The following is a 16935-nucleotide window of genomic DNA, read 5'->3' as shown; positions in this document are numbered from 1 at the left end:
ATTGAATTTGGAATCACCTAGGAGACACACCTCTGGGCATTTTTCTGAGGACATTTCTAGAGAAGTGAAACTGAGGGGGGAAGACTCATCCTGAATGATGGTAGCAGCACCCCATATGCTGGGGTTCCAGACTAAATAAAAAGGGAATGTAAGAGAAAGGGAGTCCAGCACAGTATTGGTTTCCTTCTGTTTCCTGACTGGGTTGCAATGTGACCATCTAATTCATAGCCCTGCCTCTGTAACCTCCTCTCCCTCTCCCTAATGGAAACCAATACTGTGCTGGGCTCCCTTTCTCTCCATTTCTATTTAGGAATAAGAAAACAATGGGCTAGAGCTGTTGCATCTTCAGCAGTAGGTGGGCCTTAAACAGGCTAGTAGAGATAGCGAGTCAGATCATGTTGATATTCCAAACTTACATTACTACAAGATCACACTATATTCCTACTACTGTAAATATCTGTCAATGTTTAAATTCTGAAGGATGTGCAGTTTTATTAGTAGAATCAAAAAACAGCATGTCCTAAGTTATGCTTGCAGTACAGTGTCAGGGAATCTGCTAAAAAAGGGCTGGAAACTTATTATTCAAAGAAATGTGACTACCCTTTCAACTGAGATGAGCATAGGAGATACAAATGTGGAAACTGGAGAAAGGGATACACCAACCCCTAGTAGAGCCACATCCCTCACAAGCACATTCAAGATACTGAGAGTCCCACAACATGGTGGTTTGAATTTCAATGCCCCCCATATGCCCATATATTTGCATGCCTTGTTCCCAGTTAATGAACTGTTGAGAAGGATTAGGAGGTATGGTCTTTGAGGTTCCAAATGCCCACATCAGGCCCAGTGTCTCTCTTTCTCTTTGCCCACAGCCTTTGGATCAAGGTATAAAGCAGTAGCTTTCAGCTACTGCTCTAGCACTATGCCTTCCTGCTTGTCCCCATATTTCCCACCATGATAAGCATGGACTAACCCTCTAAAACTGTACGCAAGCCCCAATTAAATACTTCCTTTTATAAGTGTTGCCTTAGCCATAGTGTCTCTTTACAGCAATAGAACAGTATCTAAGACACACAACAGATACCATAACACCCATGAAATCATAATATTTTCTTTTTCTGAAATCTCCTATCACATGGAACAGAGTCTTGACTCTAACGATGTGTCTAGCAAAAATGAAAGAATTTAATTGAACAGAAGCATCTAGCTGGCATTTTTTTGTTATTGTTCATTTCAGGATGAACCATTTTGGTGGTGGTGGTGGTGGTAGTGGTGGTGGTGGTGGTGGTGGTGGTGTGTGTGTGTGTGTGTGGTATTAACACACTACAGAACTAGAACTGCATAGAATGACTTATTAAAAACTTGGTTTTGCTGCATCTTACCCATAACCCTGTCGAGTTGAGTCAGAGAACCTAGACTGAAATCTGCCTCCGGTGAAGTATTTAAAAGTTCAAAAACATTTCAAGTGCTGTTTGAATGCCTCTAAAGTCTCTGGTGGGGGTAGCAAGCATCTCTTCCTAACCACATCTCCACTTCTCTTTCAGCTGAAGAGAGATGAATCCCTTGAGGCAGACAAAGTATCTGTGAACATTCACAGACCCTCCAGAAAATCAGTCACCAAGATGCTGTGTAAGCTGCTCGCTTTGTTTCAGTGTCCATTCCCTTCTGTTTATAAGAGCAAAGGACTTGTGTTTGGCACTGATGTAATGGTGTTGGCTGAGATGTTTTTCTTGGTTTCCAGAAAGTTCTATGACTTGCCTGTTTTGTCTCATCTTTGGCTTTGAGCATTCAAAACCTAGTGCTAAGTTACAGTTGCCAAGACGCCTTCCAAGTTCTATGAAATAAATCACATTGGCATGCTGAGCCTGAGCCCTATTCTCTCTGTAAGATGTGGTGGGAGTGGGTTCTGAACCTGTTTGTGTGTTCCAGCATTCTTTAAACATGTGGTACAGGACATGGTGGATCCTGCATTCACAAATGCTTACACACACAATGTTTTATAACTCACTTCAGGGGATTGTGAGCTCCCAATGGCCATGTAGAGTCTGTGGATCTTTTTAATTCCAGATTAAGAACAACTTGTCATGAATTCTCCTGAGTAAATTATTCCACCAAAGTCATTGTGTAGCCTTATATCAAAACATCACCCTGTGTAAAAACAAAACAGTAAAAAACAGCCTTTTTATTGGAAATATACATATGTGTAAGAGATGAAGTATTTAAGAAATTCAGGTGCTGGCCAACCTTTCCCAAAAGGATGCTAGGAAAGTCAATGAATCCTTGGGCCAGGGAGATAGATCAGCAGTTAAAGCACTTGCCATACAATCGTGAGAACTGGGGTCAGATCACCAGAACCAACATAAAAGCTGGTGGGAGTGACCACCCTCTTATTATTCTACTCTTGGTAGGTAGAGACAGGGTTGATAGAACAAGTTGGCTATGAAGACCGGCCATATCAGTGAATTCTGGGTTTGACTGTGAGATCCTGCCTCGGTGAATAGATGAGTGACTGAGGACACACACACCTATACGCATTCAAACATACATGCACATACATACACGTACATACACACAAGTGGAAAATGAAAATTAAAAAAAAAACTAAGCAAAGCAACACCAGTCCTCCAGGAGAGACAGTGATGAGATATCTGAAACCTCATATACTTTCCGAATCACAATTTACATTCAGAAAGAAAAGAATCCCAGGCCAGTTTGTACATGGAGCATGGAAGCTGTGCCCTCTGTGAAGAAATACCAGAAGTCACTGAAGTTGGTCTTTTGACTCTAATAGTTATTTTCTTTGAAGTGTTTCAGCCCCGGGTGGGACTTGGCCTTTGTTGTCATGAGATAGGGAACCTTCATTATTTCTCCCCTTCTCCCTTTGATCATGATCTCATCAATGTTTGCTTGTGTTAGCATCTCAGTAACATGCCTGGGGTGGGGCTCCCTGGTAGAGCACATGACCTGCATGTGGAAGGCCCTGAGTTCAATTCCTAGCATGCCATGCCACACACACACACACACACACACACACACACACACACACACACACACAAGATTTGAGCTGGGTTTCAAGCCAACCTGGGCAATTTCATGGGACTCTGATTCAAAATAAAATTAAAAAGAGGACTGAACTGTGTAGCTCTGTGGTAGAGTGCTTGTTTGGCATGTGTGAGGCCTTGGGTTTAATTCCCAATCCTATGGAAAAGGGAGGAAAAGTTATAATAACAAAATGTAAAGCATTTTCCTTCATTATTATCAGGAATTATGGCCAGAAGTAGGCACTTGGTGGGTTTTCATTGAGGGAGAGACCAGATATTTTGGAAGGCACATTGCACAGGCAGACAGCTTTCCCCCCATGTTAACTCCATGAAAAAACCAAGGTGCCATTTCCTGTGACAACCTGGCATGTGCACACGCACAGAGTTGCAAAGTGAAGACCATGTACCCACCTCTTATCCTCAGATGTTCCCAGCTCATAGCTGTGCTCCCTTCATCTTCTCCCTTGTGTCTCCTCCTCCAGCCCCAGTCAGATCACTCAGAAACAAACCTCAAGCAGCTGCCACAGGAAAGGGATTGACAACTTCTTAAGAGAGAAAAATGCTTATCTTTGTGGAGCTTCAGGATCCTAAGGGGAAACTATTGTCATACCCATCCCTGCTCTGGGGCTGGAAATGAGTAGTGGAGGGAATTCTGTGTGCTTCTGACTCAGGATGGGCGCTTCATCCCAGAATCAATACTGTTTGCAGTTGTTCTGTCTTTGTGTCTTCCCCGACCCATCCAGAATCAAAAGGACGAAAGAAACTCCTAATGGTGTCTAGAGTATTATGTTAACAACTTTGCAATGCTATGAGAAAATGAAGGAAAGAAGTCTGGGGAGACAAATTGGTTGAGTGCTTGTTGCACAAACTTGAGAACTTGAGCTTGATCCCCAGCCTGTATAATAAAAAGCTGGGCAAGGTGGTGTGTGTTTGTAATCCCAGAGCTTCCCAGAGCATCCCAGTTGGACACAGGTGGATCCCTGGGGTTTGCTGGCCAGCAGTCTAGCTGGATTGGTGTGTTCAAGATAAAAGTGAGAGACTGTCTAAAAACAAAGTGGGAAGGCCTCCTGAGACTGACCTCTACCCCTCCCTCCTACACACACACACACACACACACACACACACACACACACGCACACACCACAATAAAGAAAAGAATTATCTTTGGCCAAGTAGCTTTGGGCCTATTGTGAGCCAGACTATCACTGCAACAAGGTAGACAGAGGGAGAGAGGGAAGAAGAGAGGGAGGGAGGGAAGGAGGGAAGAAGAAGAAGATGTCCTCTTTACATTAGCTACAGGCATCAAGTCTCTGTGACAAAACCCTGCCTAAGAAGCTTACCTAGGGGTGGATTGCTACCCTCTTGTCTTTTTGGAGCTTTCAATCACGTGACTCTTCAGCTTTGGGCTTGTGATGAAGCAGAGCATCATGATATGGCCTTTGGTAGAGCAAAGAAGTTCACTTCACAGCCTACAAACAGAAAGGAGAGACGGGGTAGAGAGTCCCCATACTCCCTTCAGGGCACAGCGAATGACCCCTCCTCCATCTAAATACCTCTGGTTCCCACCCACCCTAGACAGCATCATCCACTGGGGACCATGCATTAGAGACATGAGGTTCTGGGTGCCTGTTGGAATCCAAACCCTAAGAACTCGCCGAAAACCCGTGACTGTAACTATCACAGCTTCCTAAAACAACCTAATCTAGTCATGTATGAGTCTCTAAACAGCTGCTAAGAGCATGGTTTGTTTCCATAGTCAAGTGGTTTGGGACCTTTGAAATAGATTCAGTTCTATTTTAAATACTCTAAGGAGAAGCACACATGAAATCTTAAGGAGATGTCTCAGTGGTTAAGGGGGCCTTTGATACTCTTGCATAGGACCCATGTTCAGTTCCCAGCACCCAACTGGGCAGCTCACAACCTCCTATAAGGCTCTTCTCTGTCTTCTAGAGGCACTGCAGACATTCAGGGGAACAAAGCAATAAGCAAGGCACACATTTATACATAAGTAAAAATAAAGGTATTTTTTTTAAGAAAAAGAAATCAATCCTGGGGTCAGTGAGATGGCCAGAGGGCAAGGGCACTTGCTGCCAAACCTGAGTTTGATCTCCAGGACCAAGTAGAAGAAAAGAACTGATTTCAAGAAGTTCTCTGACTTTCACATGTGTGTTGTGGCATAGTTATAAGTGGAATTATAGAGTTCTCAAGAAAACAGGCATTAAGTTGAAGTGGGGGCATGTTGGAGGACACGGGAGGAATTGGAGTGGGAAAACGAGAGGTAGAAACGATGATATTTCATTATATGTGCATTTATGAAAATTTCAAAAGCAGAAAAATTTCAAGTAAAAAATAAAAACTTTAAAAGAAAACGTAGGCAATTGTATAGAAAACTTATCCTAATTCCATATGGTTAATTCTTACACTTGAATATTCTTTATCTCTGGGATCCCATTTGCCTGTTGCAATCATCACTTAACCAAGGAAGCTGGGAAACCTTGATAAAAAAAAAAAAAAAGGAAACTGGTGGGAACGGACATCACATACTTGCTTGGCCTACTCCATCTTTCCGTTTCCCACTTCCTTTTCCAGTTGTCTTGGTCCTCGTGTTTGCTATCTGCTGGACCCCCTTCCATGTGGACCGGCTCTTCTTCAGCTTTGTGGAGGAGTGGACTGAGTCCCTGGCCACTGTGTTCAATCTCATCCACGTGGTATCAGGTAAAGGCTTGGTGGGTTCCGTGCCGTAACTATATGATAGCTTTTCCTTTGCTCTTTCCTGAGGCATCACTAACCAAGCAGCTCACATGGATCTGGACTTCTGACATGGGAGCTGATTGTATTCAGAGATTAGGAATGTTTTGAGGTTGCTTTTCGGAAAATGCCAACTCTCCATGTGAGTTTGATAATTACAGCAGGAGAGTGCTCGGCGATCATTAGCATTTGACAGCAAAGAAATACACAAGAAGAAATGGTTTTCCTGAAGGCACCAAGCTGTAAACACAGTGAAAATGGGGCTCAAGTCCAAGCCATCAAATTTCAAGTTCAAGTTTTTTTCCAACAACGTAGAGAAAATACGGCCATTAGGTTCAGGGCACTTCTGCCCACCTGCTTCAGTTGTCGCTGGCTTACTCTGTGGGCTGTGGACTATCAAGGACATAACCAGAGAGTAAGGGTTAGATGTATACATGCAACTTAGGAACATCCCAGCTCAGGAAAGAAGGAGTGGGGAGGAAGGTAGGGAGGGGAAAGATAGATCATACTGCTGACTTTCCTGTGTAACTCCTCCATTTCTGCCTCTGAACATTTGTACCTAAACACACACATTCTCTCTCTTCAGCTGTCTCCTATCCATGTCCAGGTATAGCTGGTGTCATTCACCTCCACTGAGTGTCTCATGACCACAGTTGTCTCTGTTCTAGTAGAGTAATTGCTGTAGTCTGACTGTTGGTATCATATACACTCCTAGGTGTCATGGGTATCCTTGTTACTAGCTTTGCCTGGGATCCTGCCTCTACCATATTTTTCCATGCACTTGGAGGGGGGAAAAGTCTAAATCCTCTGCTTTTCAATGTGCTTTGAAGCTCCCAGAATGTCCTAGTAAGCATTTGATCCATGTCCAAATGAACAGATATGTCTCCTCATCCCAAAGAGGGCACCAACCATAGACACAAAGAAGGGATTCCATGCAAGTGCAGTTTATTAAACCCATGAGTCACTGGGGTTACTAACATGAATGAGAGCAATTTAAAGGCAGCTACATCATTGAAAAAATATATTTCTCAGCAATATCTATAAATGCTTGGAAGGGGCCCAGCCTCATAAGCCTCTCCCCAGACAACTGTTAACTGTCTAACTCTTTGAGGAAAGGCAGGAAAGCCCTTCCCGTGTAACGCAGAGTTAATGGGAACACTTGTGTAGCCTCCAATGGTTGATCTCAGCTGACAGTTCTAGAGGGCAATGGCCATGACCATGTATTGCCTGGAGGATGCTGTTTCTCAATACAGCTTCCACAGAAATAATATCCTGCCCCCATTTTCCAGAAGGAGCTGATGTGCCAGTGTTTATCTAAAGGCACAGAACAAAGGAAAGCCGAGGTCCCAACACCCTCCCCCCCTTAAGCTCTGTTGGTATCTTAGAGAAACAAAACAGGATATGATAATAAGGGAGGATGTACAGGAGAGAAGGCTGTGTGGTTAAGAGCTCATACTGTTCTTAAAGAGGACCCTACTTCAGTTTCCAGCCCCCATGCTAGGTTTCTCACATGCCTGTAACTCCAGTGTCAATGGTTTAGGCACCTTCTTTTGGCCTCTGTGGGTACTAGGACTCAGGTGCATGCACGTGTGTGTGTGTGTGTGTGTGTGTGTGTGTGTGTGTGTGTGTGTGTGTGTGTGTGATGCAGAGACAGAGACAGAGACAGAGAGATCTAAAGAAAGCAGTGCATGTGTAACAAGCAGAGAAAAGGCAATATTTAGACCACCTGGTGGACAAAATAAATGGTAAAATATAATTATTCAGTGGGAGAGCTATCAAGAGAAGCAGGAGTGGGTGGGGAAGGAACATGGCAGTGGGGGAGTGGATGATCTCTCTCCAAGAGGTTTTCAGCAGAATGAGGTATCTCAGCAGGGACAGAGTGTTGGCTGATTTACCAATCTTCACCACTGTGGCTTCAAATAATAGCTTTAACTTAAAATCCAATGAAGAAACAAGCCTCTTTTCTCTGATGCTTGAGCATCTCTCGTTAGTGGCATTACTCAGCACAGTGGAAAAACCCTGGCTCTTTCAAGGCTCTGTTTGATTCCTGAGTGCACAGGTGGATCTGCTCATAGCATTTCATATTCTCAGTGAGAGTCCAGTTCACTCCACTGCTTCCAGGAGAGGCAATCACAGGCCTCTCAGGCCTTTGCTAAATATTTACACTTTGTCCTATGTTGGTGTCTTGTCTTCGTTCAATCCCTCATTTGCAGGTGTCTTCTTCTATCTGAGTTCAGCTGTCAACCCCATTATCTATAACCTCTTGTCGAGACGCTTCCGGGCAGCCTTTAGGAATGTTGTCTCTCCTTCCTGCAAATGGTGTCATTCCCAGGATCTCCCACCAGGACCTCCAGCCCAGAAGATCATCTTCTTGACAGAATGCCACCTTGTGGAGTTGACAGAGGATGCGGGCCCCCATTTTCCCTGTCAGTCATCCATCTACAACTCGCACCTCTCCACAGCCCCCTGTGCTGGACAGGTACTGTGAAGGGCATGGTCAGAAGGCCACTTCAGAAGACCTGCATTCTGTGGATTGACATCCCTCTGAGCCCCAGCACTGCAAGGAAGGACATCTTGTCACCTGTGCCTCCTGTGTGCCATTAGAGAGATAACAAGACTCTTAGATGCCATGAACTCATTCCTTTTTTAATGTAAAAACCCAGACTTCATTCTAGGTCACCGTGCGATATTGCTGAGTCAGGCACTCTTTCTGTATTGTGAGTTTTCATAACTGTGATTGCAATGTGCCATGTGAATCTTACTTAAAGACGCTCTCATAATGGTCGAGTTTAATGGGGTGAAGCATTACAGAGGAGCTAAGCAGCACAGCACAGCACAGCACAGTCAGCCCAACCTCCAATCCGAGGACTCCTAAGAAGCTACTGGTGGTGAGCCTGGCTCAGAACTGCTCGATGAGGTTTACCCTCCAATAGTTAGGACTTTTGCAAGCTTGCTGTCAAATGAGCAATGGCTTGAAATCAGTCATAGTAGAAATATTTATGCTACAGAAATTAACAAGCTCTCTAAATCAGGGCTAAATAATTTTTATCCCCTGGAGAGCTGGCCCATGGGCAGGTTGAGAGCTATTAATAAGCTGGCACTCTGCCAGTTTGCTTCGATGTGGGTGACTTGTTTTTAGAACAAACGCTGGTAATGCTGTAATTATGGACTACTTAGAGTCGTGGTTAACTTGGGAAAAAAATGCTGTGGACTAGATTTTTTTTTTTAACCTAGAGTTCCTAGGTTTAAAAAAATTAAGCAAAAAACTGCTAATTAAGCCCTGGAAGCAGCATTAGCATTTTATAATTAACCTAGAGTCAAAAGGTTATTTTTGGATGCCATCCATTAGCATTAGTGCAGAAAACAATGGACCAAATGTTATTTTCCCTCACACATCTATATTTACAGAGTCCACCAGATATGTTGTCAAAACAGACAAATTTTCTATATTCTCTACTTGGATGCAGACTTATTCCTTCTTAACATGTAGAAACATGGTAAGTGGGTAAAGGATCTCACAGCCAAGTCTAAGGATCCAAGTTCGATACCTAGAACATCACCTGGTTGAAGAAGAGAACTGTCTCCTCAAGCTGTCTTCTGACTTCCAAATATGCACCATGACATATGTTCCCCACAAACCCCTACACACACCACACCAAATAAATTCATATAAAAATGTAAAGTAGTATGCTATAAATCCATAGTGTAGAAGCTAATAATTCTACCATCTTCTAGAAGCCAAGCAAATCAAAATCATAGACAAAGCAGTCTTTAACCACCTCCTGTCCCTTCCCATCCCCAGTAGATAACAGAATGCCACCTGGACCCCCACTTCTGACCCACACCTGTGGAACACTATGGAAGCATTTTCAAGGCAAGGTCAATGTTTAGAAGTTTTGACTAATTTACGAATGGGATAGATATTGCAGACTATACCTACAATATACTGATTTCACTTTGAGTGAAATACATTCCCTGTGCAAAACAGAATGTTAACTTAGAGGGTTAAAATGAGGGACAAGTCTGGCAAATAAAGCCAAAGCCAAGGACTACAGGACAGAGAGAAGCAGGGCTGAAGAGATGGCTCAGTGGAAAAGACACTTGTGTAGGCAAGCCTGGTGATCCGAGTTTCAGTGGTGGAGGAAGAGACACCTGGAGTTGCTCTCCAACCACAACTTGTGTAGCAGCATCCCCTTCACACATAATAATAATAATAATAATAATAATAATAATAATAATAATAATAAAGTTAGTTTTGAAAGAAATGCAATTTACCCTTTCAAACACATGCAGTGTCCATATACCATGAAGCCACATGGAGGCATAGATAAAAATGTTTGTGAGTAAAGAGTTATCTTAAAAGGTTTGATAGCACATGCTCATTTGAATATTTTCACAGCAAAAATACTATCATTTATCAATACTTTATGTTTTGTTTTATAAATGCTGAAAATGTTAGATCCTGGCTTTGAAGACCAGTTCTTCAATAATAAAAGCAAATAGACACTGTCCTGTGGATTTTCATGTGTTCTCTTCACTAGCTGGTTCTCCCATCTTACTGAGAGATAAAATATTATTGAGCCCCCTCACCCCCACCCCCATTCCTACCCCTACCTCCACCCCCAGCTGAGAGCAAGGATCTAACCCTTAGTTACACCTGGGGAAATTGAACAAGCAATCTCAAAGTCTCCCAGGCTACAACAGTCCTCACATCTCATTCAAAAACCTGCAGGGGGCTGGGATAGCCCCAGCCTGGTATCCTCAGGTTTGAGGCTTTCCCATTTGTTCTGCCACCTGCAGCAGCCTCCTTCTTACAGCTCCTGAAAAGATTGGAGAGTCCCTACTGAGGGCTTGTCTATAGGTGTCCAGATTCCAGAATGGTGGGTCCCAAGGAAGTCTATAGACCTCAGCCTGTGTTTCACGACCTTTCTCAGGGGTCACCTAAGACTATCGGAAAACAGATATTTACATTGTGATTCATAACAGTAGCAAAAGTACAGTTAGGAAGTGGCAATGAAAATAATTTTATGGTTGGGGTAACCACAACATGAGGAGCTGTATTTAAGGGTCACAGCAATAGTAAGGTCGGGAACCACTCCTATAGATATTGGGTTACCAGACAGACTCCTGGACACCACTCAAGAGTGTGGCCAATGAAGAACATCCCCCTATCCTATACACCTCAACTAGAAGTGCTCTCCTCTGCTTCCCCATGACCTCCTCACTCCCCACCTCTCCCTGGCTCCCCATCTTCCTCTGGCTCCTCCCCTCCCTCTTGCTCCCTACCTCCCCCTCACCCTCTCACTCCCCACCTCTCTCTTACTGCCCCACTTCCCCTCACTGCCCACCTTTCCCTCACTCCCCCACCTTTCCCTCACTGCCCACCTCCCCCTCACTCCCACATTCTCCTCACTCCCCACCTCCCCCTTACTCTGCCACATGCTCAGTCTCATATTCCTTCCTGGGAATTTATTCCCTTTCTCCTCTGGAGGCTCAGGAAATCAGCAACTACTTGGCTCCAGACATTCCCTGTGAAACCTTCCTCCTTCCTCTGACACCTATAAGAAGAGACCTCCACTACTCCCCAGGAGCCCAACTCTTCTCAGACCTCACACTATGCTGCCATCTGTCTGTTTGTCTGTTAACAGGGTTAATAAAGCTCTTACTGAAATCTATACCCCCCCCCCAATCCCAAACCTGAACCCTTTTAGAACTGCACTGTCAGGAGTTGCAGTGGCCACTAGGGATACACTTCTCTTAGTAAGCAAGTCCCCAGGACTAGCAAAGGCAGAAGCATGGAAATACCCTTTCCAGGAAGCTGTGGCCCCACTGAGATTGGCACACGTGCTGTCATCAGATGAAGGCTGGATTTTGAAGCTTTTCCCCAACTCTTTGAGTGCTTCTTGGTTTTCTCAAGAGCCTGAATTTGGGTAACAACCTAAAAGCCTTGTGACAATTAGGTATATCCTGTAGAACACACTAACAGAACACCAGCTCCCAACCAACCAAAGCACTAAAGACATTGTCAGAGAGTATCTGAGGTGACACCACATTCTCCACTTTGCCTTAACCATCAACTTCATGTCTCCACTGACATATTTGGGAAGTGCCCTGATTTATGACTCTCCTTGTTCTGTTACTATAAAAACTTCATCAAACTGTCACCACATTTGAACATGGAAATTGGAATGACCCAAATCTGTGTTCCTAGGCCATAGTCACTATTTATATTTAACCTTAGAATGAGCTCTTGTCCACTTTCAGGTGATAGCTGTGTTTTCTGCACTGAGATGATAAGATGAATCAGGTCTGGGGCTTTCATCCACCATGTCAGAGCCAGAAGTCCAGCGCTACCTCACCCCTAGCTCTGAATCTGAACCCTGAACCATGATCACTCACATTTGGCTCCAGAGTAAACTCCCTTTATGAGGTGAAAGCTATCATTTTGCACTGATACTCATGTGCCAGTTAAAGAAATAAGCAAGACTGAAAAGCAGAGAAAGGAGTGTAGCCACACAGAAGCATGGAATAAAGCAGTCCATGGTCCCCCCACTCCATGTGGATGTTTAGATATAAATAGAGGACCGGAGGTACCACTAAACTAAGCAGTACCATCAAAGTTCAAGTTAGTCCATCATCATCTAGGCTCCAGTTTCTCTCCCAAAGTTGTGTGAGGGAAGTTGTCAGAACTGTGTGAAATCTTCCCCCAGGAGAAGAGCACCCCCTCTGGCTGTACCAGCTCCATCATCTTCCTTTTCCCAGTGTGAGATTACTGGGAAAATTCCAATTTCTTGGGGTCTATTGTTTCAATTGTCTGATAGCCCAAGGGTGGAGCAGAGGTGTCTCTTTGAATAGCCTCACCCCTCTCAGGATAGTTACCTCAGGATAGTACTTAGAAATGCTATAATAAGCATCTATAGAAAAACCAATGATAATAATAATAATAAATAGGGATATGAATTTATTATTCAGGAAGGCAGGTTTTGATGGTACTTTACAGTGTTATCGCTGGTTTGTGGGGAACATTCTGGCTGTACAGCAGCTTTTGCCAGGAAGGAGAGCAAAGGCTCATGGGACTCAGGAAGTAAACAAACCACATGTTTCAAAAGCTGAAACTCACAGGTGTTAAGAGGCCCTGTCACCCATGTTATAGAGGCAGTAAACAGCTGCTGGGGGTGAAGAGCTTTAACCAGCATAATAGGTGCTATAGAGAAAAGCTTCTTAGACCCCACACAGCTGCCTGCAAGCTGTACAGACAGCCTCAGGCTTACGGCTTCCAGGAGTCTCACCCATGCAGGACTGGTCCATGAGCATCTGCCTTTGAGATGCTCATGCTCAGGTAAGTAGTCTCTCACCAATCCTCCCATAGGAACCTCAATAAACACATTGGCTCACCAAGCCAGAGATACTGGTATGATTGTTATTTTGATCTATTGTAGGTCCCCTGGGATAGGGGAGTGTGTTCACAGCACCCCAGGAAAATTTCACACAGCAATACCTCTCTGGGGAGTACTCAAATACACAGTGTAAATGACCAATGTTGGCACAAAACAGCCCTCACCTCAAATGGGAAAAGAGCTTCCTCTGGAGCCAAATGGAGTGACCATGGCCCAGAAACACAGATATAGGTCACGCTAAGTTCCATGTTCCAACATGGGAACAGTTTAATAAAGTTTTTATAGTAACAGAAAACAGAAAGTTGTAAATCAAGGTGTTTCTCAAGCACGTTGGTAGAGAAATGAAATTGATTGCTAAGTAAAGCAGGGAGGCTCTGCTGTCACCTCAGGTACATCATATGACAACCTTAGCTTTCTGATTAGTGGAAACTATGGTCCATTAAGTTAATACATTTCCAAAGGTTTCACCTGATCATAACAAGGATCTTAAATCAGACACAGACGTGGGGAAAGGGTGGCTAAATTTTAATTAGGTTCTGGACCGGCAACATTCCAACCTCTCCCACAATCTCTGAAGTTGTAATCAGTTACTGGACCTGGCAGAAGGTTCAGTGGGGTGTGCAACTTCTTTCTAGAAACCTTTGTTAGCAGCAACATCCTAGGAAATTTGTCAAGCTTTTTAAAAAATCATTATTCATTTCCAATCCAAATAAACAAGCTCCCTAAGATTCCACCGCCCACTGCTAGGACTCGTGAATAATGAAGGCATGGACATGTGTTACAGATTGCTTCTCTGGTACATGAAAGATTAATCAATATTATGACAGAGCAGTCAACAAAACGAGGAGCCCAGAATGCTCAGAACAGCTATGCATATTAATTGAGTCTGAAGTTCTTCAGCCTCTACCATCCGGGAAATGAAATGTCTGTAATTTGTCTCAGTCAGAAGATAGAAATTAAGGACAATGATCATGTGATCATTCCTGCCTGGACATCAAGCCCAGAGATGGACAAGGAGTGAGTGTGTGTGTGTGTGTGTGTGTGTGTGTGTGTGTGTGTGTGTGTGCAGAAGGCACATGCACACAGCCCTTGTTGATGTCGGGTGAATTCATCAATCTCCTCATGTTACTCTTTAAGACAGCCATCTTTTAATAAATATGGAGCTCTTTGATTGTTTAGATTGACTGGGCAGTGAGCTTCAGAGATTCATCATCCCCGGGCTTGGGTAACTAGTGCACACTCCTGCATTTTTATGTAGGTGCTGAGGATCTGAACTCAGGTCCTTGGGCTTGTGCGGCAGGCACTTTGCCCTCTGAGACATCTCATTTCCCCAGCCCATCTCCATGTATTGACTCTACAGATGCCATAGAATTCCTCTCACTGACTGAAAGGGATTTCATATCCATTCTTTATTTTCTATTGATTCTGGCCCTGATTCAACTGAGACACGCAGCCCCTTTCAATGCCTACATAACTTAACAAGAGTTCTAAGACTTTAGAAGATTAAGATGCCTTTGATATAATCTAACCCAACAGCACTTTTACTTATCCACATATCAGAAATGTGGATTTGGACTTTTTCCAATGACCATGCTAAAGCTTTCAACATATTAGCTGATTTAACCTTCTCAACAACTGTAAGAGATGGTTACAGGTTTGATCCCATCCCCTAGAAAAAAACACCCTGAAGCAGAGAAGTTTAGGGATCTTCTCATGGTCAACAAGCAGGACTGTTGAACAAGGGCTGAAATATGGGAAGACTGTGAAAGGTTCCAGGACTGAGGCTCAAAAGGAAACACAGAGGCAGGCTGACCTTTTGGATAAGAGGTTTATTAGAAGGGTTATTGATGTCGTGGACAGACAGCAGCAACTCTGAGTAGAGTTCAGACCCTAACAACATAGACAGACCACACAGACAGGGCCCCAGCAAGAGTTCAGGCCCAGGAGGCAGAGCAGATGTCCTTTCTTATAGGACTCATGCCACACTATTGACGACTTATCCATGGCACAGGCCTGCCACTGAGCTGGCCTTGATTCCTAGGAGCAATGGTGTGCTTCTGAAGAAAGTGTGTGGGGTGCAGAGGAGGATGTGGGCGGAATGAGAAGGAGAAACACATCTAGTGGAGGGATATCCATTATAATTGCAGATTCTCTCTTGCCCTAGACTTTAGGGCAGTGTTTCTCAACCTATGGGTCATGACCCCTATGGGGGTCACTTATCAGATATCCTGCATATCAGATATTTCCATTATGATTCATCACATTAGCAAAATTACAGTTATGAAGTAGCAATGAAATAATTTTATGGTTGGGGTCACTATAACATGAGGAAATGTATTAAAGGATCCCCATTAGAAAAGTTGAGAATCAGTGGTCTAGAGCTCAGTGGCCCAAGTGTGTAAAATTCCTTGGAGCAGTGTGAGTGGCACCTGCCATTATCCTGGAATCTTGGCATCTAAGAAGTCTGTGAGGGTATGAGATTTGCAGACAGGCTCTGGGTAGGGTCTTGGATTTCATTCATAGCAGCTCTAAGAAAGCCGATGCAGGTGGGTGTGGCCTAACTAGCCTGAAGCTTGGAATCTAACAGATTGCAAGACTCCCGATTCTAGCTGCTGACCTACCCTGCCCTCCTGAAGCACAAAGAGGTAATTTGGCTGATGCATAATAAAAATATGAGTGGCATGTGGGTGCTGGGGCTGGCTCCTCCCATAGTTCATTGCCTTTGAGCGACGGGAGAGTACCTACAGTTTGTTGATTAGGGGATAGAAAAACACAATCAAATTAGCATAATTCTTTTCATTAATGATAATCTCATTAGTAAGTTTCCTTTCTAATTTGAGTAGTTTCAAAACCTCTTTGTATACCCTGTACACAAGCCAATTCTTCATAGCAAAAAAGATGCAGCCTTAGAGCAGGCCTGAGTAATAGATGGTTCACAGTAAAATTCAAAGATACCCACCCTCATGTTACAATTTGACTCCAAGTGAGTCTCAGAATTTATTCTCAGAATAGCTCATGTGATTCTTACCTACTGAAGTCATAGTTGCAAATTGTATAAAAGAAAAAAATCACACCAAGGACACTTGTTAAAAAATGGCAGCAAGGAAGACTTTGCTGGCTGTGGCCATGATAAGAAGAGAGTGACCTGAAGCCCAATAGGTCTCAGCCAGGTGAAATTTATAGCCAGCATTAGTTGAGGGAAGGGATGAGGAGTTAATTCGGTTTCAGAGCAGAGAGACCTGATTAGGTAGGGGCTGAAAGAAAGGAGTTCAAATGGTGTCAAGTGCAGAAGGGACTCTGTAAACACCTCAGCAGGATTCGTTGATGTAACTGGGATCAGCAGGAAGAAGGGGCCAAGAAGAGTCCTGACTGATACAAAGGCTCCAAGGCATCTGAATAAAGTCTGGTGCAGAGGCCACTCCTTGTTTGTGGCTAGTCCAAGAGTTCAGGAGGGCCCAGCAGGGGCCTGAGACAAGCAAAGTCCCAAGATACAAAGTGCCAGGCCCTAGAATATGACACTGAAAAAAGTTGTGGCTTCTCTGAAATTCTCTCCACCATCCTTATTTCTCCTAGAAGTTTTCCATGTCCATATTTCTTCTTCTTGTACATCTCAGGATTCCTACTAGGGAGAAATCCTTACAGAAACAACAGGCATGATGGACAGGTGAGTGGATGGTCCAGAAAAGGATGAATGGGTGTATGGATAGATAGGAGATTAATAAGTAGATGATTGATTGATTCATGGGTAG

General features: G+C 43.8%; 1 protein-coding gene across 1 annotated transcript in view; it reads left to right on the top strand.

Moving 5' to 3' along the window:
* Positions 1-16935, top strand: part of Nmur2 (neuromedin U receptor 2) — a 111495-nt gene that overhangs the window by 7482 nt on the left and 87078 nt on the right. Inside the window, exons 2-4 of the mRNA XM_027426208.2 lie at positions 1545-1629; positions 5631-5756; positions 8003-8268. Of these exons, the coding sequence (XP_027282009.2) occupies positions 1545-1629; positions 5631-5756; positions 8003-8268 (477 nt within the window). The remainder of the gene's footprint in view (positions 1-1544; positions 1630-5630; positions 5757-8002; positions 8269-16935) is intronic.

The sequence above is a fragment of the Cricetulus griseus genome, chromosome 7 (genome assembly GCF_003668045.3).
Source record: "Cricetulus griseus strain 17A/GY chromosome 7, alternate assembly CriGri-PICRH-1.0, whole genome shotgun sequence".
In the NCBI taxonomy this organism is placed as follows: Eukaryota; Metazoa; Chordata; class Mammalia; order Rodentia; family Cricetidae; genus Cricetulus; species Cricetulus griseus.
The sequence above is the reverse complement of the archived record's forward strand: the minus strand, read 5'-3'. Positions and strand labels throughout refer to the sequence as shown.